At 60.0% G+C, this 24223-nt stretch overlaps 2 protein-coding genes across 5 annotated transcripts in view; one reads left to right on the forward strand and one right to left on the reverse strand.

The window, feature by feature from the left end:
- Nucleotides 1–230: 230 nt before the first annotated feature.
- On the reverse strand, nt 231–13876 carry GREP1 (glycine rich extracellular protein 1). Its single transcript, XM_058433942.1, is given in 30 exon segments — nt 231–306; nt 498–606; nt 833–886; nt 1336–1449; nt 2044–2076; nt 2219–2260; nt 3188–3319; nt 3644–3673; nt 3779–3811; nt 4334–4366; nt 5083–5115; nt 5463–5495; nt 5637–5672; nt 6400–6432; nt 6517–6558; nt 6862–6894; nt 7215–7250; nt 7339–7371; nt 7450–7479; nt 9234–9266; nt 9363–9392; nt 9759–9794; nt 10734–10793; nt 11070–11123; nt 11574–11609; nt 12041–12076; nt 12155–12187; nt 12609–12638; nt 13531–13563; nt 13813–13876. Coding segments are annotated over 30 exon segments (1410 nt in total).
- An 8083-nt stretch (nt 13877–21959) lies between these two features.
- The window catches only part of PKMYT1 (protein kinase, membrane associated tyrosine/threonine 1), a 13484-nt gene continuing 11220 nt past the window's right edge, over nt 21960–24223 (forward strand). For 2 of the 4 annotated variants that reach the window (XM_058434052.1, XM_032145342.2), the window contains exon 1: nt 22743–22898. In XM_058434052.1, the coding sequence (XP_058290035.1) occupies nt 22889–22898 (10 nt within the window). In that variant the 5' untranslated portion in view covers nt 22743–22888. The other 2 variants (XM_058434051.1, XM_032145343.2) reach the window with 2 other exon arrangements.

The following is a 24223-nucleotide window of genomic DNA, read 5'->3' on the forward strand; positions in this document are numbered from 1 at the left end:
AAAAAAAAAAAAATAAATAAATAAACTAATTGATCATTCATCACAGAATGTGAAAGTGAGTTTTACATCCAAATTATTAGTCAATACAATATCTGGAAGGCCACTATAAAGGTTTAAGGAAAATGAGATTTTTATCTAACAACTTTAATAAATGGATTATAAATGAAAACACAAACAATGAAGTGTTCTTTCCCATGCACAAGTCTCCTAACTTGGATATGGTTCCCCCACTAGGCGGTGACCAAGTGATGCCCTCCCTGAGGGCAGGCGTTGATCGAGTCTGTTTTCTTCTTCTCATGGTTTCTCCTGTTGGGAACATGGTCCCTGGCACATGGCCTCATTAATGTTTGTCGAATGAATGAATGAGGTGCTGGGTGGTGGCTGCGGGCCCATGCCATTCCCACCCTGGTCGGCAAGCCCCTTGCATGGCACGTGGAGGGAAGCAGGGAAGCACGTTTGTGGTTCTAGCACAGAGGAGACCCCCGGCCAGGCAGCACCGGAGGCCAAGCCCGAGGGTCTGTCTTCCTTGCTGGGCAGGCGAGGGTGTGAGGCAGAGGGACTCGCAGGGGCACTGCAGTGCTCGGCATTTCCCCAGAGGGCAGCGGCCTGGGAAGAGGTAGAGCCGGGCTAGGGAGGGGTGGGGCCCTGGTGAGGCCTTGCCCCCTCCTCCCCTCCCAGGGACCTGAGCTTCTGGGGTCAGTCACTCAGCAGCCACCTACAGGTGGCAGAAACTGCTATCCTTCCCAAGGGCTGGGTGTCCCCCAGTGCGGCTGGAGGGGTGACCACGGGGGGCCTTTGGGCAGGCAGCTCGGCCATTGCGCCTCCCTCTCACCTCCGTAGCCATTCCCCAGCTGGCCATTGCTGCCTCTTTTCACGTCGGGGCCCCCTATGGCACAGACAGACCAGGGGCACTCGGGTCACCAGAGAGCTTCCGTCCACCCCAGCTTCAACCCAGGTTCTGGGAGTCCCCCCCTCCCTGGAGGGCCCAGGGCTCAGCTCTGCCTCAGCTTCTCAGAGGACCCGCGGTAGAGGGACAGAGTGTGGAGAACTGAGTCCGTGATGGCCCTCGTTCCCAGCTCCATCACCTCCCCTTCTTGGTCCAGTGTCCGGGCTAGCTCTCAGGGTCCTGGGCTCTGCTGGCCTCTCCTCCAGCCCCGTTCCTTCATACTCCTTTCTGCCTATGCCCTCCTGGCCTCTTCCCACTCACTCCATTCCCTCCGCCAAGAGGGCTGTACCTTCCATCTCTGTGGGGCTGTGGGTAGACCTGGGCCCAGGGCCCAGTTCCCTGAAGCCACCTCTAATGGCCCCAACACACTCATCCAGGCATCCCGTTACCTGGCTGGCTCCTGGCCTCAGCATATTCATCTCCAGCCTGATATCCAGGCTTCAAGCCGGCCCCCCAGGCCTGGAGGGTGGGCCAGCGAGAGTTCCACAGCACGCCGGCCTGCCCTGTGGGGAGGAGAGCTGGCAGGGGTACGCTTGCCCACAGGAGCTGGGACCCCCGGCCCCTGTTGGGCTTGGCTCTGCTTCCTGAAAGCTCTTTCTTACCATTTCCTTCAGGGGCTGGAGCCGCTGCTTTGGGGTACACCAGAGTTTCCACCCTATCTCCTGCAAGAGACTCTGGTCATTCCCACCTAGCCCCTGGGCTGTTGTCTCCCCCACTCCACTGCACTTTGTCCCCTGGGTCTGACTCACCATTCCTAAAACCACTGGCCCCATGGAACCCTGGAGGAGGAAAGAGGGTGTCAGAGGCTGGGCTGGGGCCCTGAGCCCAACTCTCCCACCCCCACCCCTGCTCCCCAGGCACCTGGCTGTGGGTGGGCCTCGGGGAACACCCTGGCTCCCAGGACACCATTCTCATAACCTAAACCTGCAGGACAGAGATTGGAGAGGAGCTAGGGACAGGCTAGTGGAACAGGGACAGCATCAGGAGGGCCAGGTGACCAGCTCATAGACAGGGAGATGTGGACAGACAGACTGACTCAGCCATGAGGGAGATGCCAGCTTCTGCCCGACATGGGTAGGGGGCCCAGGAAGACTCACCAATTTTCTGTGGCTCGAGGCCACCATTAAAACCTGGGGGAGAGAAAACTGTGACTCAGAGATGGGGGTCAGCGAGAGCCACAGCCCTGGACTCCCCTCTTCCTGGGATGGCAGAAGGAAGAGGAGGGAAGAGGAGGGGAAGGGAAGGGAGGAACTCCAGGATGGGCCGCCTAACCCGGTTCTGCTCCTGGCTCATAGCCATTTGGAGGCTGGTGACCTGTGAGGAGAAAGGAAGTCAGTGCAGAGGACCCAGGCCTCCCCTGACTCCTTGGGGAGCCAAAGATCGACCTTAGGAACTCTGAAGGAGAAGCAGAGACTTTTCCTGTCCACAGGGAATGGAACCAGAAGAAACTTAGAGAGCAGCAAGAGACTGGGCACAGTGGCTCACGCCTGTAATCCCAGCACTTTGGGAGGCTGAGGTGGGCTGATCACTTGAAGCCAGGAGTTTGAGACCAGCCTGTCCAATGTGACGAAACCCCATCTCTACAAAAATACAAAGATTAGCCAAGTATGTTGGTGCGTGCCTGTAATGCCAACTACTTGGGAGGCTTATTTTGCAGTGAGCCAAAATTGCACCACTGCATTCCAGCCTGGGCAACAGAGCGAGACTGTCTCAAAAAAAAAAAAAAAAAAGGAGCAAGAGGGTAGAAGAGGGTAGACTCGGGGAGGGACTTCCTGGCCTTAGGGTGCCTGAATAGCTGAGGCAGCCTAGGGAAAAAGGGTGGTGGAAGGGTGACCCTGATCTGGGGTGGGGACAGAGGATAGACCTAGCTGAGAGTTTGTTCCTCTGGGATGTGGGGCCTGGGGGCAGACAGCCTCACACCTGCTTTCTGAGGTTTCAGTCCCCACTGCATGGCTGGCATTGGTGCTAGGAGGAAAGTTAGGGGCAGGAGGGAGCCCAGCCCAGGGCTTGAGAGACTGCAGATGCCACGGGGCAGGGATGGAAAGGACTCCCATACTGGGGGCCACATGGGGTCCCAGGGCCAGAGTTCAGGCTTCTCCTCAGCAGATCACTGTGTGACAAGTCACTGCCCTCTCTGAGCCTTGGCATCTGAGGACAGAGTGGGACATGGCAGCCAGGCCCTGACCCTCGTAGGGCCAGGTGTTTCCCAGTGCCCCCCAGGCACCCCCACTCCACACTGACTTGGTAACTTGCCATTCTGCACTGCAGAAGGGGGCTGGGGTTTCAGGCCCCAGCCACCCTCTTTGTCCGAAGGGACCCCTGGAGTGGGAAGCCTGGGGAGGAGCATCGGAGCGACCCTCGCATTGCAGGGACCTATGATGGGAAGGAATGGAGGGGTGGGGCTATGCTCCAGGCCAGTCCTCACCGACGCCACCCAGGAGGCCTTGGCCTGGCCAAGCCACCGGCCTGTAGTGGCTTCTAGGGCAGACCCAGCACCTAAGGGGGACATTAGCCAGGCTGGAAAAAGCCCAGCTCCCTTGGGCCACACTCTGCAGGGGGGACCTGGGGATCCAGGCAGGGGATAGAGGGACGTAGGGATCTGGCAGGGATGGGGCTCCTGATGGAGGCCCCTCCGTCTTCCAGCAGCCTCCCTCTCCCTTCCTCCTGGGCCCCCACCCCTGGTCCCAGTGGCCTCACCTGGCCAGGGCCCATTTTCATGGCCATATCCTGGAGAGGGAAAGCAGAGATGAGTGTGGCAACACTGGGGGCGGGGGCTAGAAGGGCTGAGAGGCAGAAGGAGGTGTGGGGCAGAGTCAGGGGTCCCCCACTTGCCTGACTTCTGAGGCTTCATGGTCCCTCGCAGGCCTGGGGAGAGACAGAAAGAGGCCAGTTCAGACATCAGCCTGCCCGAGGGGTGTAGTGAACCCCTCTCTCCCCTGCTGATCCCCCTAGCCCCACCTTTTCACCTGGCAGGAGCCCCAGCCAGGTCCCTGGTGTGTATCCTGGGAGGGAGAGCAGGGCATGAGGGCGGGGTTGGAGTGGGGGACCTTGGAGAAGGCAGGAAGAGGGGCAGAGAGGAACTCGGCTTTGGAGGTTTCTGGCTCCCTCCCAGGCCAGAGACCCATGGAGAATAATGGACAGGCCAAGCCACCCCACCCCTTCCCCAGCTGAGACCCAACTCTGTCCCTTGGAGCCTGTCCTTCTTCCCCTCTGCTCCAGGTCCCGCCCACCTCCCTCACCTGGCTGGGCTCCTTCCCACAGGAAGGCTTCAGCTCCAGCCCATTCTTGCACCCTGGGGAGACAGGGTACAGCTTGGGAGGGGAAACGGGTGGAGGGGTAGGCAGTTTCTGCAGGTAGGGAGAGTGAGGAGGAGTGGGAAGGGCTTACCTGGCTTCTGCGGTTTCATGCCCTCTCCAGCACCTGGAGAGATGCGAGCAGGTGAGGGACCCATGGCCCACTCCTCGCTGAGGGGCCTCTTCCAGACCCGGCGTCTGTCCCCCACCCGGTGCCCATGCCAACCTCCCCTACCTGGTCCATGACCAGTCGGAACTGCAAGGTCTATGGGGTGGCATGGGGAGAGGTTGGGGTACAGAAGGGGGCTGGAGCCTGGCCCCCCTTTCCTCCCAGTTTAGGAACTGGAGCTTGCAGCACCTCCCTCCACCTTGTGCCGCCGCCTCTCCAGACTCTACCCCCTCTAAGGCTGCAGGAGCCCCCAAGAAAACCCTCAGAACAGGGTCGGGGGAGACCCAGGCCCCACCTCTTTCCTCCTTTCTGCACTCCCAGCAACTCCAGCCCCCCAGTACCTGCTCTGTAGCCATTCTGGGCTGAGGGGCCTGTGGGGAGGGAGGGGTGAGCAGGGGGTTTGGGATTCTAGCTAAGGAGAGGGCGAAGGGCCTTTGGATCCCCTTTCAGAGCCAAGTCAGAAACCAGGGATCCTGGAGCCGCCTCTCCTCCCTCATTTTGGTGCCCATCTGCCCTGGAGGCCTGGGAGGGAGACAGGGACAGCAGCCCAACACCCCCTCACTGGCTGGGCTCCCAGCCCCCTCCTGAATCCCGATGGAGCTCAGGTGGGGTATGAATGAGGGAGGGAGCTCAGGGTTTGGGGGAGGCAGAGGGACAGGCCGGGCAGGGCTCACCTGACTTCTGGGCCTTCACAACCCCCAAATAGCCTGGTGGAGAGAAAGGGAGCAAGTGAGGGACCCAAGGCCTCCACTCTGGACCTCCTGGAACCCCAGCCCCGCCCCTACCTGGTCCATAGCCGTTTGGAGCTCCCAGGCCTGTGGGGCAAAAAAGGGAGCGTGGTAAGGCTGGGCCAGTGGGGGACAAGGAGGCAGGGGCCAGGAAGGGGGCTCTCAGTCTCTCCCCCACCTCCTCTCCCCTTGGTCCTCGGTGCTCCTACAGACCTCCCCTCACTCATGAGGCAGGGGTCACCCCTCCCCTGGGAGTCCCACGCAGACCCAGCTAGAACACCAGGATCTAGGGGAGGTGGGGCCACAGACACAGGCAGTCCCCTCACCTGGCATCTGAGGCTTCATCCCTGCTCCTAGGCCTGGGAGAGACAGAGATGCTGACATCAACTCCAGCCAGTGCTGCTGATCCCCAGACCCCAGCTCTCCATCCCTGTGGCCCCAGCTTCTCTCTTCCTGCCCCACCTCCCAACCACTCGGAAGCCAGGCCCAGCTGCCCTCACCTGGCTGGACTCCTGGTCCATTTCCATGGCCATATTCTAGGGGGAGGGACGGGGTGGGTGTGAGACAGCGGCATTCGGAGGGGGCGACAGGAGGAGGCAGCCCTAGAGACAGGGCGGGGGGCCAGGGCCCTCCCCCACCTGGCTCCCCCTCCCAGGCCTACAGAGAGACACAGAAGCGGAGCCACACCCGGCCAGCCAGTAGCACTTAATTCCCCAGGATTCAGACCCACACTCTGCCCTCCTGGCCCCCTGGCCCGCTCTCTGCCTTTCCCCTTCCCTCTAAGAAGCCTGGGCTCAGCCCAGCGTGGTGGCTCACGCCTGTCATCCCAACACTTTGGGATGCCAAGGCGGGTGGATCATCTGAGGTCAGGAGTTCGAGACCAGCCTGACCAACATGGTGAAATCCTGTCTCTACTAAAAACAGAAAAATTAGCCAGGTGTGGTGGTGGGTGTCTGTAATCCCAGCTACTCGGGAGGCTGAGGCAGGAGAATCATTTGAACCCAGGAGGCGGAGGTTGCAGTGAACCGAGATCGTGCCACTGCGCTCCAGCCTGGGCGACAGAGCGAGACTCCATCTCAAAAAAAAAAAAAAAAAAAAAGCCTGGGCTCCTACCCCAGGTGTCCTCACCTGGCTGGGTTCCAGCCCCAGGGAAGGCCCCTGCTCTCAGCCTCTTCCCATATCCTAGAGAGGGAGGGAGCGTGAGCAGAGTGCTTATGGCTTCAGGGGTTCGTGCATAGAGAGGCAGACCAGGGCGGGGCTCACCTGGCTTCAGAGGCTTCACATTCCCTCCAAGGCCTGGAGGAGATATAGGGGGGCTGGTGAGTGACTCAGGGGCCCCACCCACATTCTCCCCCAGCCCCTCCCCACCCCTGCTCCTACCTGCTCCAAATCCAAATCCAAATCCGTTCTGGGCTGTCAAGACTATGGGGAGAGGAGGCGTGGGGTGGGGATTTGGGGTTTGGTTAAGGTGGAGGTGAGGGAACCCTGGAGGCTTCCTCCCAGCAGCCCTTCAGTTATTCACCAGCTCAGCCCCCTATGAGACTGGGAAGGGAGGCAGGGAGAGGACGCCCCAGGGGTAGACCCCAGACCCCATCCCTCTCACCTGGCTGAGCGCCCAGCCCATTCCCATTCCCTAATCCTGGGGGACAGATGGAGGTGGGGATGAGAGGGGGAAGGGGGCTCTGAACGTTGGGGAGACAGAAGCCCAGGGAGAGTCAGGCTCACCTGGCTCCTGTGCCTTCATGTCCCCTCTAAAGCCTTTGGGAAAATGGGGAGCAGATGAGGTACCCAGGAGCCCCCAACTCAGATCCACCCCAGAACCCCAGCATCTGACCCCAGCTCCTCCCATCCCCCTCAGGACCTGCTCCGGGGCCATTCTGAGGTGGGGGGCTTGTCGGGGAGGGAGGGCTGAGCTAAGCTGGGGACACAGCGCCTATGGTTCCCCTTCAGGGCCAAGCCAGAAGCCAAGGATCTTAAAGATGCCCCGTCACCCCTCTCCATCATTCACCAATCCCGCGCCTGGGAGGAAGAGGCCGCCCAGATGCAGGCCCCGGAACCCCAGACTCTACCCCCTTCACCTGGCTGGGCTCCCAGCCCAATCCTGTACTAGAATCCTGGGGGAACAGATCAGGGCAGGGTATGAATGAGGGGAGGGAGCTCAGGGTTTGGGGAGGCAGAGGGACAGGCCGGGGCAGGGCTCACCTGGCTTCTGGCGTTTCATGGCCCCCCCATAACCTGGTGGAGAGACAGGGAGCAGGTGAGGAACCTGGGGCCCCAGCTCTAGGCCTCCCCAAACCCCAGCCCCGCCCCTACCTGGTCTATAGCCATTTAGAGCGGTGGGGCCTGTGGAGGAGAGAAAGGGTTAAGGGCCTCCAGAGCCCTGGATGCCATCTCCAGCCACCTCGGGCAGGGGTGTCCCCACCCCCAACTTCAACCAGCCAGAAAGGCAGGTTCCTTTCCTCAGCAGCCTCCAACTGTCAAGCTCCAGCTCCTGCCACATCTTGGGTCTGAGGTCTTTTTTTCATTTTCCTGAGATGGAGTCTCGCTCTTGTTGCCCAGGCCGGAGAGCAATGGCGTGATCTCGGCTCACTGCAACCTCCGCCTCCCGGGTTCAAGTGATTCTCCTGCCTCAGGCTCCTGAGTAGCTGGGATTACAGGTGCCCGCCACCACGCCCGGCTAATTTTTAGTATTTTTAGTAGAGACAGGGTTTCACCATGTTGGCCAGGCTGGTCTCGAACTCCTGACCTCAAGTGATCCACCCGCCTAGGCCTCCCAAAGTGCTGGGATTACAGGCATGAGCCACCCCGCCCGGCCAGGTCTGAGATCTTGCTGGAGCCTGTACCTTCTTTGTTCAAAACTCTCTTTTTGGTTGAGTTTCTCAGAGGGTTGGGCCACTCTCTCCTCCCTGGCCTCTACTGCCTCCTACCCAGAACGCCCAGAGCCCAGCTCTGGGGCAGCCTCAGCCCATACTGTATGCCCCAGCGTGGCCCTGGTTGGGGAGGGCCTGTCCCCAGCACCTGGTTGGCTCAGAACAGGCATGGTCCACGGATTACTTTGGTTGTTTGTTGTTTGTTTGTTTGTTTTTGAGACGGAGTCTCGCTTTGTCGCCCAGGCTGGAGTGCAGTGGCGGGATCTCGGCTCACTGCAAGCTCCGCCTCCTGCATTCACACCATTCTCCTGCCTCAGCCTCCCGAGTAGCTGGGAGTACATGTGCCCACTACCACGCCTGACTAAATTTTTTGTATTTTCAGTAGAGACGGCGTTTCACCGTGTTAGCCAGGATGGTCTTGATCTCCTGACCTTGTGATCCACCCGCCTCAGCCTCCCAAAGTGCTGGGATTACAGGTGTGAGCCACCGTGCCCGGCCTGTTTGTTTTTTAAACAGGATCTCCCTCTGTCGCCCAGGCTGGAGTGCAGTGGCGAGATCTCCACTCACTACTACCTCGACCTCCTGGGCTCAAGTGATCCTCCCCTCTCAGCCTCCAGAGTAGCTGGGACTACAGGCACGTGCCACCACAACTGACTAGGTTTTTTTTTTTTTTTTTTTTTTTTTTTGTAGATGGATTGCTTGAGCCCAAGAATTCAAGACCAGCTTGGGAATGTTGCCCAGGCTGGTCTTGAACTCTTGGGCTCAATTGATCCACCTAACTCTGCCTCCCGAACTGTTGGGATTACAGGTGTTACCCACTGCTCCAGGCCTGGATTGGTTTGTTGAATGAGGTTTGTTGTGTGAGACCAAGTTGGGAGGCTAGAGGTTGGGGCTCGCCTGCTCTCTGAGGCTTCAGTCCCCCTCCCAGGCCTGGGAAGAGAAGGGGAAGGACTTCCTGTGAGTCCACCCATCCCTTCCTGTCTGCTCAGGACCAGGGCCAGGCCCCCACATCAGTAACCCCCAACCCCTAAGACCTCCATGCTCCCAGAACTCCAGGGCCTCACCTGCCTGGGTTCCAGCTCCCAGGAAGGCCCCGACTCCCCGCCCATTCCTATTCCCAAATCCGAGGGGACAGAGCCAAAGAGAATGGGGAGATCGGGGACTCTAGGGAAGCAGCATTGGATGCATAGGAAATGGGCAGGGAGACAGGGACAGGGTGTGGCTCACCTGGCTTCTGGGGTTTTCCACCCTCTCCAAAGCCTGGGGGGAAGATGAGAGGGTGAGGGATCCTTTCCTCTGGGCCTGTGCCCAGAATCTCAGCCCCAGGCTCCCCGCTTCCGTCCCCACCCTCTTTACCTGGTCCAAAGCCATTTTGAGCGGCAGGACCTGTTTGAGGGCAGACACAAGAGTGTGGATGGTGGTGCAGTGGGAATGAGCTAGGGCCTGGAGCCCTGCCCTCTCCCTTTCTGTCTCGCGTGACCCCTGCCCTCTCCCTTTCTGTCTTGTGTGAACTCCCTCCCAGGCCTGACTGCAGTCGAAGTTGGATTTGGTTCTTGGCCTGGGAGTCCAGACTGTGGCCACCCTTGACCAGCTTGGTTGTCCTCTGTGGCCAGCCGAGGCCTGGCTTGGGACGGGTGCTCAGGGGAGATTGGGTGAATGAATGAACCCCCAAGAGCCCATCTGTTGGGACCCAGAGTGTGGCCCCGGGCCTCTGACATCTCCCCCAGCCACCCCAGCCCCTTCGGCCCCGACCTGGCTGGGTTCCTGGTCCCTTTCCATTGTTGTATCCTGGGAGGAGAAGCAGTGTGTGAGGAGTGGATCTGGGGAGGGCTTGAGGGTGGGACAAGGCCATAGATGCAGGGGAAATAGTCAAGATGGGGGAGGCGAGAGCAGGGGCTCACGGACCCCACCCATCCCCTGTCCTCCCCCAGAAATAAACTTTCTGCCTCTGGACCTGTGACATCTCCTGGCTCTTCCCCGTGTCTCCTAGAATCCCAGTGTGGTCCAGCTGCCCTCACCTGGCTGGGCTCCAGCTCCCATCCCATTCCCATCAGCAGATCTTGGGAGACCGAGTAGAAGGAGGAAGCAGAGGCGGGGCTGGATGTGTGTGTGTGGGGAGTGGAGGACAGGGACACAGGAAAGGGCAGGCACACCTGTCTTCAGAGGTTTTACCTCCGGCCCCATGCCGGGAATAGAGAGAGACCAGGTAAAGGAGACTGCAGCTCCCTGGAGCCCCCAGACCCAAGCCCAGGCCCTCAGCTCCACCCTACCCTCCCTGACCTGGTTTTGGGCCTGTGGGGTGAGGGCAGCAGAGGCCGGAGCTAGGCCATGTGGAGTGCGGGTCCGTGGTCCAAACATCACCCAGGGCCGCTGTGCCCCATGCCCTGACAGTTCACTAAGGGCGCATGCCCAGGGAGCAGCTCAGAGGCCTCCACAGGAGTCCCCACCCACAGGAATGGCATTGGCAGGCCACAGAGGGACCAGTGCCTGGGGAGGGTAACACAGACTGAGAGGGGGACAGAGAGGGACAGGACATGGTGAGCGTGGCATGGAGGTGGCATGCGGGCAGGGTCCTCCCTTCATCCGCTTCTGAGGTTCCCTCTCCCCCAGGCCAGGGGAGAGCTAGAAAGAGGCTGACATTATCCCAAGAGCTCCTCCCCTAAGAGGGTTGGGACCCTAAACCCTCCTGCCTGTCCCTCTCTGCGGCCCCTGCCCAGGCACCCTCACCTGGTGGGGTTCCTGCCCCTGGAAGAGTGCCAGAACCCAAACCACTTCTGTGCCCCAATCCTGGGGAGACATTGGTGAGAGCCATGAGCGGTGGGGTGAGCAAGCTTGAGGGACACAGAGGTGCCTGGATATAAGTGGGCAAGGCGGGGCAGGGCTCTGCCTCACCTGGCTTCGGAGGTTTGATACCCACTCCCAGGCCTGGGAAGGGACAGAGTGGCTGAGCCCTGCCCTCCCTGCAGAGCCCAGCTCTCCCAGCTCCTGGTGCCCTGACTCTGCTCTACCCCTTCCCCCTCCCTCCTGGAAGCCCAGGTCCTGCCGCACCCGACGTTTCCTCACCTGGCTGGGCTCCAGCCACTGGAAAGGCCCCTGCTCCCAGCCCGTTTCCATGTCCTGGGGAGACAGAGCCAGAGGGACATGAGGGGGGAATGGGGCGTCGAGCAGAGACAGAGGGCGGGAAGTGGACACTGGGACAGGTGTGGGGCAGGCTCGCCTCTGGCTTCTGGGGTTTCACAGCCCCTCCAAAGCCTGGGAAGAGAGATGGGCAGATGAAGGGGCCCCACCTCCCCACCCTGGGCTCTCTGCTCCACAGCCACACTGAGCTGAGGCAGGGGTGAGGCCCAGGTGCCCCTGTCCCCTTACCAAGCCAGACATCAGAACTCCTCACGGTCCCCTCCTGCCCACCTCCCGTGAGACACCCACCTGTTCTGCCCTCTCTGAGGCCTGGGGGAGCCTGGAGAAGACCCCGGAAATGCTGATCTGGCTGCATTCCCTCCCCCACAGTATCAGGCAAAGATTAGGCACCCCCAAGCCCCTCCCATTACCAGCTTCCCCCAACCTCACCTGGCTGGGCTGCAGCACCTGGGAAGGTCCTGAACCCTGGGGCGAGAAGGCAGGAGGGAGTTAGGAGGAGTGAGGCAGGCAGGGGCTGGGCGAGCCTCACCTAGGTTTTGGGGTTTCATGCCCCCTTCAGTGTCTGGGAAAGAGAGGGGGATCAGATGAGGGGCTCAGGAATCGCCATCCCAGGGAAACCCCTAGAATCCTGGCTTCCAGCTCCCCCAATCCCACCTCTACCTGCTCCACAGCCATTCTGAGTGGAAGGGCTCGTGGGAGAGGGAGAGGTGAGCTGAGGAGGTTTGGGTTCCCAGCTGAGGTGGGGTTACAAGACCCTTGAACCTCCCATTGGACTAAGCCAGACACCAGCAAACCTGAGAGGCTCCCTGCGCCTCCCCCCAACAATCACTCTCCAATCCTGCCTCTTCCCTCAGAGGCCTGGGAGGGAGGGAAGGAGGGGACCCCATGGCTCTCACCTGGCTGGGTTCCCAGCCCATGCCTGACCACGAATCCTGGAGAGACAGATGAGGTGAGGTGAGGAGTGTGAGAGAAAGAGGGGGAGACAGAGCTGGGGCCGGGGCAGGGTTCACCTGGCTTCTGTGGCTTCATGCCCCCATCATAGCCTGGAGAGACAGGGAGTGAGGGACACCCCTCCCCCAGGATCTCCGCCAGAACCCCACACCTGGCCCACAGCCTATCCAAGCAGCGGGCCTGTGGGAACTCAGTCCCTTCCCATGAGGGTGGAGGGCTGTAGGGCACAGGTGGGGGCTTTCAGCCTCCTTCCCTCCCTCCTTCCCTCCCTCCTTCCTTTCTGCTCTCTTTCCTTTCTTCCCTCCCTGCTCCATTTCTTCCTGCCTGCCTTCCCCTCTCCCCAGCCAGGGTGCCTGGGGGACACTCTGGGGCTATGCTCTGTCCCCACGTATTTCTGAGATGACTGCTTCCCCCTTTACCTGCCCCCCGCCCAGCTTTCGCTGCTCCTGCCCTGCCTCCCCCCTGCCCCATGCCCCGCCCTCAGATGCCTCCCTTCCCTATGCCAGGCCTCACCTGCTCCCAGGCCACTGTGGGGGCCATAGACTGTGGGAGAAGTGAGATGTTGAGCCCGGGCTGCTGGAGCAGCTGGGAGCTGGTGTGCCACCCTCCCCAAGCACCCTGCCACCAGCTTTACCAGATCGGTAGCCATTTGGGCTCCCTAAGCCTGTTGGGTTCAGGGAGAAGCAGGGGAACTTACAAGGGGGCAAAGGGGCCCAAATCTGGGTGCCACCTCCCTCTCCAGGTCTCAGTTTCCCTGCTGTCACAGGAGGGTAGAGGACAGAGCAGGTGAGCAGTCTGGGGCCAGGGCAGTGGAGGCTAGAGGGCCCCTGGGCCTGGAGAAAGGTGTCTGAGCCAGGGCTCTGCCCCACTCCACCCTCTTCCTCTCCTGTCCCATCCATTCTCAGTACTGGGCTCCTCTCCCTTCCTGGAAATCTCCTCCTCCTCCTCTCACCACCTCTGCCCCCCCCATCTTTCTCTCCTGAAGCTCAGATGCATCAGGGCTCGGGGCAGCCCCTCCTCCTACCCTTAGGACCCCCCAGGTCCCTGAAGTAAAGACCCTTCCATGACACTCTGCCTCCTGCCCCTCAGCAGGCTCAGCTCTCCTTGTCTCCTCCCTCCTCTCCCCCTCCGGGCCCCTTTGGCCTGCCGGTAGGTCCGCCCCTCCTGTCACACCTGCCCACCCTTCTCAGCCAGCCCAGGCCCCTCCTCAGGGCTGCATGTTCTGCCCCGGCGGACTCGGCGGACTCTTCTGCGAGTGCAGGGTGTCTGTGCTCCCCACCCTTGAGTGGACACTGGATGAGACTCCCTGCCCGGAAGACAGCAAGGGCCCTGAACTCTCCTGGGCCTCGCACTGGGAGTCCCAGAGAGCTCCCACACCCCAGGGCAGGAGAGATGGGAGACTCTTCCTGACCCCAGTGCCAGAGGGGCCACGTACCTTTCCCCAGGCCAGGAGGCAGCGGGGGCAGCCCTGGGGAAGGAAGACAGTGCTGACTCAAGGCTGGGGACTCCAGAGGCTGAGATGGGGCAGGGCCCAGGCATCTATCCTCCAGCCCCCCAAAACCCTCACTGTCTGAATTCTCTGCCCAGACCAGGCTTTGCACACCCCAGCCCTCCTTGTCTCCAGAACCCCAGCATTTGGCCAAGGCCCCACCTGGACCCCCAGCCCCAGTCACAGATGCCCACTCTCCAACCCCCAGCCCCAAGCTGCCCTCACCGCCTTGCAGGCTCTCGGAAGTCAGGCAGAGAAGGAAAAGGGCTGCGGGGAAGGCCCAGGCGCCCATGACTCTAGGCAGAGTGGGAGGGCCCACACCCTTTGGGCCTTTAAGCACCCCCGGCTGGGTGAGGACCCTCGCCCAGGCCCCCCAGCTGTGAGAGGCAGAGGCTGTGCCTGCAGACCCTGGGGGTCACCTGCCACCTCCCCCTGTGGCAGGAGTCTAGCTCTGGCCCCTCATCCATCATGGGCGCTGACAGCAGGACAGGCCCCCTAGACTTCCCCACCCCTGTCAGCGACTCAGGCCCTGGCGCCAGGCCCAGAGGGCTCAGATGTCCCCCCCAGCAAGGGGCAGGCAGGCACCCTAGGCCCAGCCCAAACACAGCTGGGTAGAGGGCGGGAACCAGGGCTTTGGAGTGTTGCAGACAGCAGGGGTGGGGGTAACAGCAACTCAGACCCTGTCTGACAGGCGGGTGGTGTTCCCAACAAAAGCCAGGCGTCATCCCGTCTAGTCCTGAGACCACACAGACCCCACCAGGGGACCCTTTGTCCTCATGGAGGCTCGGCCTGCCAGAGTGGGCCAGAGCCCCCAACTTCAGAGCCACCCCTTCCTCCTCCCTTCTCCTTCCATGAGGGGCAGGGACACAGGAGGACGGGCCAGCTGTGCCCAGCCTCTCTGAGAGTCCCTGGAGGCCTTCCAGCTCTGCCTCATCTCCTGCCTCAGCAGGGACTCTAACTTTCGGTCACAGACTAGCAGGGCCACCGCTCAGGGTTGAGGGGGCAGGACTGCAGGAGAGGCTGAGGAGGGGATGTGGGGGGCTGGGAGCAGCTCTCCATGCCTGGGGCTGGGTGGATGGACTTGGAGCTGGGGCCCTGTGCTGGGGGCCTGGCAGGGAGGCACTGGGGATGGGGGTCTGGACAACAGGCCCCACCCCTCAATGAGCCTGCAGACCCCACCAGGCTGGCTGGGGACAGCGGTGACTCAGCCCCTAGCCCCTGCACCCTGGTCCAGAAGGCCCCACACCCTGTCTGTCTGCTGGCCTGTCCCTGGCCCAGCCAGCCCCTCCTGGCACCACTGGCTAAGGAGTCCAGCCTGCCAAGCCAGGCAGCCCAGCTAGGCTGGGGGTCTGGAGAGGGGCTATAATGAGGAAGGGGCAGCAGGGGCTTCTCCGAGAGGGGCTACTGAGCCCACACTTCTGCGGCCAGGTCCGGCTGCCAATAGACTACAGGGTTAATTACCACCGGGTACCCTCACTCATAGGCCAGCCCAGCACTGAGGTCCCTGCGCCCCCTCCCTCTCTGCCTCCCCCCTCACCCACATCGTAGGCTGTGCCCCGCTGCTGCTCTCCCCACACATGAAGCCACCCCCAGGGCTCACACCCACAGGCACACTATGATGCCCGCGGTGCCCGCCTCCCGACCACAGACCCACCTTTGCACGAGGACTGTCTGCTCATGGCAGGCCCCCTCAGCCCAGCGCCTCAGAACAGTGCCCTGAACGCCCCCCTCCTGTCTTGCCTGGCAGACAGCCATGAGTTGGGGTCCCAGAGGCTGGACCTTCATGGGCTGCTGACAGGGTCTCAGGGATGCCCCCTGGCCCCATCCATCCTATCAGTGCCCAAGGTAGCTGGGATGGTCCATTCAGACTCCCGGAGAGGGCTTTCCTGCCAGGCCACCTGCCCCGCCCATGGCAGCAGGCACACGTCCCCTGTGTATTCGTGGAGGGCAGCCGAGTAGCCCCAGGGCTAGCAGCTGGGTGCTGGATTCACACAGGGTACAAACACCCACTCCATCTGGCTCGGGGCCTTCCCAAGTGTGTTCAGTCTCCCCTAAAATGACAATAAGAGCAACTCTGTGTTGGGGCTACTGGGAGGAACTGCTGCTTATCCTCGTTTACAGATGGGGAAACAGAGGCGGGGGAAGGGACTTGGCTCAGATTGTGCAACTCTCGAGCGGTGGGGCTGAGATCTGAACCCCAGCAGTCTGGCAGTCCCCACGTCTGCTGTCCCTGCTCTCAAGCACCTTCCATGCTTATAGGCGGGCAGTAGGCCCAGTTGTGCCAGATGGGACGAGGTGTCTGCTTCAGACCTGGGCCAGCTGAGAGCTCCTGCACAGACACATGGCTTGCCCTGCAGGGCGCTGGGAAAGCGTAGCCCAGGAGGAGGCAGGCGGGAAACCAGGAGGCGCCCTGTGGGAGGTAACGGATGGGCGCCAGCTTGGCCACTGCCAGAGGGAACACCAGTGCCCGCCACCACTGCCAGGCTGCCTGGTGCTGGCATGGCCTTGGAAAATGCCAGCCAGCCCAGGGCCTCGGTCCAGCCTGACAGCCACTCAGGACCAGGCTGGGCCCAGTCGGGTGTCCCAGCCCCTGCAATGCCGCCACTCCGACTCCCAGCACAGCCAGTCCTCTCTGCTCACCCCCAGACCCACCCAGGCAGGGCCTGCCTGACAGCACAGAGACTATGTGTGGGCTGGGAGAGCCCCTGATGGAGTCTTGACCTGGGCTACCCTTTGCTCCCAGGCACCCTGGCCTGAGGGGGACACAGCACAGCCTCTGAACAGACGAGCAGCTATGAGGGGCTAGGGCTGAGGGCCAAGGGCAGGGTGACAGCAGGGGTGTTGGAAGTGCAGGACCCAGGCCCAGGAAGTGCATTGCCTAAAATGGCAAGAGACTCCCTGCCAGCTGCTTGACACCAGCGGCACCTGTGAGGGCAGGAATTTGGGGAGGACAGCTGGAGCGGTGGCCAGGCGCCAGCCGGGCGGACACCTTCTGCACTCGCAGCTGTGCTGAGGGTCCTGCAGGCCACTGCTTGGGCAGCTCTTCAGCCTAAACCCAGGCATTGGAGCCTCTAGTATACCTTCCTAGGCATCCCAAGGCAACTCACACCAGCAAAGCTGACCTCTACAAACTCCTTCTCCCCACCGATCTGCCAGTTTATTAAAACCTTATGCAGGCCTGGTGCAGTGGCTTATGCCTGTAATCCCAGCACTTTGGGAGGCCGAGGTGGGGTGATCACCTGAGGCCGGTAGTTCAAGACCAGCCTGACCACATGGAGAAACCACGTCTCTACTAAAAATACAAAATTAGCTGGGCATGGTGGCACATGCCTATAATCCCAGCTACTCTGGAGGCTGAGGCAGGAGAATTGGTTGAACCCGGGAGGTGGAGGTTGTGGTGAGCCGAGATCACACCACTGCACTCCAGCCTGGGCAAGAAGAGTGAAACTCCGTCTTAAAACAAAACAAAACAAAACAAAAAAAACCTTATGCAATTCCTTTGGTGTAGTGTCAGAAAAATAAAAGCCTTATGCAAGTGTGGCCAGGCACAGTGCTCATGCCTATAATTCCAGTACTTCAGGAGGCCGAGGCAGGAGGGTTGTTTGAGCCCGGGAGCTCGAGACCAGCCTGGGCAACATAATGAGGCCCCCCATCTCTACAAGAAATTAAAAATTAGCCAGGGTTGGGTGGTGCACCCCCCTGGTTCCAGCTACTTGGGAGGCTAAGATGGGAGAATCACTTCAGCTTGGGAGGTTGAGGCTGCAGTGAATCGTGATCATACTATTGCTTGGGCGACACAGTGAGACCCTGTCTCAAAAATAATCAAAACACAGGCCGGGCGCGGTGGCTCACACCTGTAATCCCAGCACTTTGGGAGGCCGAGGTGGGCAGATCACCAGGTCAAGAGATTGAGACCATCCTGGCCAACGTGGTGAAACTCTGTCTCTACTAAAAATACAAAAGTCAGCTGGGCATGGTGGTGCGCGCCTGTAGTCCCAGCTACTCGGGAGGCTGAGGCCGGAGAATCGCTTAACCCGGGAGGTGGAGGATGCAGTGAGCTGAGATCGCGCCACTGTACTCCAGCCTGGCAACAGAGCAAGGCTCCGTCTGAAAATAAATAAATAAATAAATAAATAAAATAAAAAACCTTATTCAAGTGTGAAACATAGCATGCAAAGATTAGCGCACATGAGATGTGAATGTGCCGTGCAGCAATCGTACTTATGAGACAAACCCCTATGCACCCAGCACCTGGGTCAAGAAATAGAACATAGCCAGTTCTGCAGAAGCACCCATCACAGTCCCCTCCCTCCCATTAGGATAGCCACGTTTGCACTTGTGGTCGTCATTCCTTCGCTTTTTTTCTTTTGAGAGGGAGTCTTGCTCTTGTCGCCCAGGCTGGAGTGCAGTCGCGCGATCTCGGCCCACTGCAACCTCCGCCTCCCGGGTTCAAGCGATTCTCCTGCCTCAGCCTCCTGTGTAACAGCCTCCTGTGTAAGTGGGATTACAGGCGCCCGCCACCACGCCTGGCTACTTTTTGTGTTTTTAATAGAATCGAGGTTTCACCATGTTGGCCAGGCTGGTCTCAAACTCCTGACCTCAGGTGATCCGCCCTCCTCGGCCACCCAAAGTGCTAGGATTACAGGCCTGAGCCACCGCGCCCGGCCTCGCCTTTCGTTTTGTGGCCGAAACCGGGTGAGTGCGTCTTCCTGGGAGAATCTGGGCGGAGGCGCGGGTGCTGTGGCGGCGACGGGACACACGGGGGCGCGCACGGCCCGCGCGTGGGACTCGCGGGAACTGCGTGCCTGGGCGGCGGCCCGGAGGATTCCTCCCGGAAGGAGGTCGGCAAAGCGCTTTGGTCCGGAACCCTGTGGGCCCGTACCTCGGTCCCTGTGACCCCAAGGTGGTTAGAGGAGTCCCGGCTTCTTTCCTCCTGGGGCCTCTTTTTGGCCCAGACTGCAGCGTTGAAAACTGCAACAGACTGTACAGATGAGGGGGTCTTACTGTTTTTATTATTATTATTATTATTATTAATTTGAGACCGAGTCTCGCTCTGTCGCCCAGGCTGGAGTGCAGTGGCGCCATCTCGGCTCACTGCAACATCCACCTCCTGGGCTCAAGCGATCCTCCCACCTCACCCTCTTGACTAGCTGGGAGCACAGGTACACACCACCATGCCCAACTAATTTTTGAATTTTTTGTAGAGACGGGGTTTTGCCATATTGCCCAGGCTGGTCTCTAACTTCTGAGCTCAAGTGACCTGCCCGCCTCAGCCTGCCAAACTGCTGGGATTACAGGCGTGAGCCACCTCACCCAGCCTGTTATTCTTAAACAATGAGTAAGCCCCTACTGTGTGTTCGGCTCTGTGCTAAGCACTTCACAGGCATTTTCTCATTTGGTGCTCATACTCCCCGAGGAAGGAGGAACTACTATTATTATCGCTTTATATTTTTTACAGGGTCTCACTCTGTTGCACAGGCTCACTGCAGCCTTTTTTTTTTGAGACGGAGTCTCGCTCTTGTCACCCAGGTTGGAGTGCAGTGGTGCGATCTGGGCTCACTGTAACCTCTGCCTCCCAGGTTCAAGCAATTCTCCTGCCTCAGTCTCCCGAGTAGCTGGGATTACAGGCGCCTGCTACCACATCCAGCTAATTTTTGTATTTTTAGAAGAGAAGGGGTTTCACCATGTTGGCCAGCCTGGTCTCGAACTCCTGACCTCCAGTGATCCACCCGCCTCAGCCTCCCAAACTGCTGGGGTTACATGCATGAGCCACTGTACCTGGCCCTCACTGCAGCCTTTAACTCCAGGGATCAAGCGATCCTCCCACTCCAGCCTCCTGAGGAGCTGGGACTCCAGGTGTGTGCCAGTGTGCCTCACTGGTTTATTTCTTCTTTTCTTTTTTTCTCTCCCTTTCTTTCCTTCCTTCCTTCCTTTTCTTTCCTTCCTTTCTTTTCTTTCTTTCTCTTTTTCTTTCCCTGTCTTCCCTTCCTTTCTTTTTTTAGACAGTTTTTTTTTTTTCTTTGAGACGGAGTCTCGCTCTGTCGCCCAGGCTGGAGTGCAGTGGCGCAATCTCGGCTCACTGCAAGCTCCGCCTCCGCCTCCTGGGTTCACGCCATTCTCCTGCCTCAGCCTCTCCGAGTAGCTAGGACTACAGGCGCCCGCCACCACGCCCGGCTAATTTTTTGTATTTTTTAGTAGAGACGGGGTTTCACCGTGGTCTCGATCTCCTGACCTCGTGATCCACCCGCCTCGGCCTCCCAAAGTGCTGGGATTACAAGCGTGAGCCACCGCGCCCGGCCCCTTCCTTTCTTTTCTTTTTTCTTTCTTGAGACGGGGCCTTGCTATGTTGCCTAGGTTAGAAAACTATTATTTTTATCCCCATTTTACACACGCAGAAACTGGGGCAGGCAGGATCGCAGCCCTAGTTTCCCTCACACCACAGCCCACGCACTTACCTGCTCCCTCTACTTATTTCCATTTACATATATTTATATTACAGCGTTTCCTCACACAGTGAAATTTACATCGGAAGCATGTGTTTCCATGCTTTTTTTTTGTTTTTAATTATGATTGTGAATCAAACTTTCAAAAATGGGCGGTTGGAAGGGGACCTGTCGGGGAGACGGGGCTGGCAGAGGTAGCCCTAGGCAGCTGGGGAGAGGCCTGTGTGTGCCCCAGGCCTCCTGGGGGCCAGTCTGGAGTCATCAACAAGGATCTTCCCTGAGTCACTGGGGCACAGCTGCCAGAGATGCGAAGGACACGGAAAGGTGCAGGTAGGTGGGCTGCCGCCCCCAGTCAGGATCCCAACCTCTCCTCCCCCACACTGCTGCTCCATGCACAGAACGTTTACAGACGGTGCAGGCACTGAATTGGTGGAAGCTTTGCAGTCCATGACCTGTCAGAGACTTGTGGGGGGCGGGGGGATGGAGGGTTTGGGGGACTGGTTCTGGCGGCCAGGGCTAGGAGGAGCAGGTAGTCAACAAGTAAACTCACAAACAAAAGATAGAACAACGGACAGAGATTAGGGCAATAGCAGAAATAAGGCGGAAGGAGAGGTGTGGGTGAGAAGGCCAGCGTTTGGAGGAGGGTTGGCCGGAAGCGTACTCCTCCCACCCAGTTAAACAGATAAAGAGCCCCTCGGTGAGGGAAGGAACAATCCCTAGCCCGGCTTGCTCCGCGAGGGCCCCTGCTAATCACTTTAGGGGATCATCCCAGCGTCCTCAGCTGTTTTTTTTAGGAGAGGAGACTAATCCGAAGCTCAGAAAGGCTCAGTGCATTCCCAAGGTCGTTCAGCCAGGAGGGCGCTGAAGGGATCTGAGCTGAGAGCAAGTCTCAAACTCAGAGAATGGAGGAGCTGCCCCGGAAGTAGCTGCTCGAGGCTGCAGTGAACTATGATCCTGCGGCCGGCCAGTCGCGGTGGCTCACGCCTGTAATCCCAGCCCTCTGGGAGGCCGAGGCGGGCGGATCGCTTGAGGTCAGAAGTTCGAGACTAGCCTGGCCAACATGGTAAAACACCGTCTCTACAAAAAATGCAAAAATTAGTTGGGTGTGGTGGCGCGCGCCTGTGGTTCCAGCTACTCAGGAGGCTGAGGTGGGAGGAACGCTTGAGCCTGGGAGGCGGAAGTTACAGTGAGCCGAGACCGCGCCACTGCACTCCAGCCTGGACGACAGAAGGAGACCCTGTCTCAAAATAAAATACATGAGCCGAGTGCGGTGGCGCGCGCCTGTGATCTCACATACTCGGCAGGCTGAGGTGGGAGAACCGCCTGAACCTGGGGACTGCACCACTGCATTCCAGCCTTGGTGACAGCGAGACCCTATCTCAAAAAAGGAAGAAGAAGAAAAAAAAAAGTAGCTGAGGCCTGTTGGCAGGGAAGCTGCAGGCAGGCGAGGTCAGGCCAAGCAGAGTCCTGCCTATCTGGAGAGCTTCTTGGAAGAGGCGGCTTTTTCTGGCTCCCGAAGCCGCGCGCTAGGGATTGGGGGGTCATGCGTCTGGCCTCCCACCACGACCCTGGTTCAGAACACGGCCGGAGTGAGAAGGGGGTGCCGGGACCCAGGAGGCCGTAGGGACTTCCTGGTCCTATCCGGCGTAACCCTGGGGCTACGCCTGCTCCGAGCACCTGGATGGCCGTCCCTTTCATGGACCCAAACATTACGCCAGCCCAGCGAGGGCGGTGGGTGTCGGGAGCGAGGCCTGGAGGGCAGTGGGCGTCCCAGGGACTGGGCGGGTGAGGCCCCGCGCGGCGACTCAGATCCAGGCCGCCGCCCACGCCCGGTGGGGCCACCGCAGAGGACCCTGTGCGCCTGCGCAGTGAGCGGCGGGGCGGGTCGGCGGCGCGCACGCAGCACGAGGGGAGGAGCCCCGGAGCCCGGGCACCCCTGACGGGCTGCACTGGGGAGGGGGAGGAGCCTCGAGGCCGGTTTGGAATTTTTGGCGCGAGCAGCTCCGCGCGCGTTCACGGGCCGTTCCCCCTCAGGGGAGTCCTCCGCCCGGGCGTCCGGAACAGTCGACGGCAGACTCCGGCCCGCTGAGCCACCCGAGGGCTCCCGTGGCCTCCGCGGACCCGGAATCTGGGCCCTCGCGGACCCGCGCCCCGCCCAGCCGCCCCAGGTGAGCCCACACCCCACCGTGAGGGGCCTCGGCGTGGCCGCCTCGCCGCTCCCCTCCGCCTCGCCCGGTCGGCGTTACCTCTGCCCCTCAGGCCTCCCCGGCGGCCCGCCCCCGCGAGCCCCTGCCTCACGTCCTCCCCAATTCCTGGTTCCCTTGCCCCGAGCCCCTTCCTAGCGGCGGCCCCGCCCTACTCGCCCCTCCTGGAGACCCCGCCAGCTGTCCATCAACCCCGCGCCACCGCCCTCCCCGTGACAGTCCTTCCCCCGTGACAGCCCCTCCCCCGTGACAGCCCCTCTCCCAGTGACAGGCTGTACCCCGGTGACAGCCCCTCCCCCGAACAGCCCCTCCCCCGGGACAGCCTCTCTTCTTCTGCAACAGCCCCTCTTCCCTGGTGACAGCCCCTTCCCGTGACAGCCCGCCCACTACTCTCTTCGCCAGGGTTTCCCCACACCCACGGAGTGAACTCAGCCGCGGCCCTGCCTGGGAGGAACTTACGGTCTACCGGGAAAGGTGGCCAGCAGATGTGTCGGGCCTGGTGAGAGGGGGAGGCGAGACGGCCCGATCGCCCAGGGCCCCGGAAGCTGCGGAGGTCACCCCCTCCTGGCCTTAGCTCAGGGACACCCTGGATTCACGTGGGAGCCCCTGCTCCTGCCTCCCCCACCCCACCACTGAGGCTGCTGGGCCAGGACAGTCATGCTAGAACGTAAGTCGTAGGGACGGTGGGAGAACTGGGTTAAGAGGCACAGGCCCAGGTCCCTGAGTGTGCTACGGCTGGGCCTGGAGGCTGTGCTTGTGACCAGTGACCTCGAAGATCCCAACACCCTGGCTCCTGACTTGGAGAAACCCTGGGCTGGGACTCCCAGGTAATTAGAGTCAGAGGAAGAGTCTGGGCAAGATGGAGGGCAGCCTGCCAGCTAGGTCCAGGTAGCATCCCTCGCCTCACCCCTCTACTCCCTCAGGTACTGGGGACTGCTCTTTTTAATTTTTTATTTATTATTATATATATTTTTTTGAGACGGAGTTTTGCCCTTGTCGCCCGGTTGGAGTGCAATGACGCAATCTCGGCTCACCGCAACCTCCACCTCCTGGGTTCAAGCAATTCTCCTGCCTCAGCCTCCCAAGTAGCTGGGACTACAGGCATGCACCAGCAGCCCGGCTAATTTTTGTATTTTTAGTAGAGATGGGGTTTCACCATGTTGGCCAGGCTGGTCTCGAACTCTTGACCTCAAGTGGTCCACCCACCTTGCCTCCCAAAGTGCTGAGATTACAGGCGTGAGCCACCTCACCCAGCCTGCTTTGAAGTCTTTGTTAAATCTGACATCTGGAGGCTGGATGCAGTGGCTCACCACTGTAATCCCAGCACTTTGGGAGGTTGAAGTGGGCAGGTTACTCGAGTCCAGGAGTTTGAGACTAGCCTGGGCAACATGGTGAAACCCCGTCTCTACGTTATATACAAAAATTAGTCAGGCATGATTGTGCAAGCCTGTAATCCCAGCTACTCCGGAGGCAAAAGTGGGAGGATACCTTGAGCCTGAGAGGCAGAGGTTGCAGTAAGCTGAGATCCTACCACGGCACTCCAGCCGGGGTGATACAGTGTGACCCTGTCTCAAGGGAAAAAAAAAAGTGACATTTGGGCAGTTTCTGTTGCCTGTTTTGTTTTTTCATGTGTATGGGTCATACTTTCTTGTGTCTGTATATCTTGTAGTTTTTTGGTGAAAACTGGCCATTTTTGGTAATATGTTGTAGTAACTGCATACTGGTTCTCCACCCTCCTTCAGGGTCTGTGATTATTTATTGTTGGTGGCTGGCTGGACTATTGTATTGTTGTATCCTATGTCCCCTGCACTGTAAGGCTTCTTCTCTTTTTTTTTTTTTTTTTTTTTTGAGACGGAGTCTCGCTCTGTCGCCCAGGCTGGAGTGCAGTGGCACAATCTCGGCTCACTGCAAGCTCCACCTCCTGGGTTCAGGCCATTCTCCTGCCTCAGCCTCTCCGAGTAGCTGGGACTACAGGCGCCCGCCACCACGCCC

This window comes from Hylobates moloch, unplaced genomic scaffold, assembly GCF_009828535.3.
Source record: "Hylobates moloch isolate HMO894 unplaced genomic scaffold, HMol_V3 SCAFFOLD_23, whole genome shotgun sequence".
NCBI classification, from domain to species: Eukaryota; Metazoa; Chordata; class Mammalia; order Primates; family Hylobatidae; genus Hylobates; species Hylobates moloch.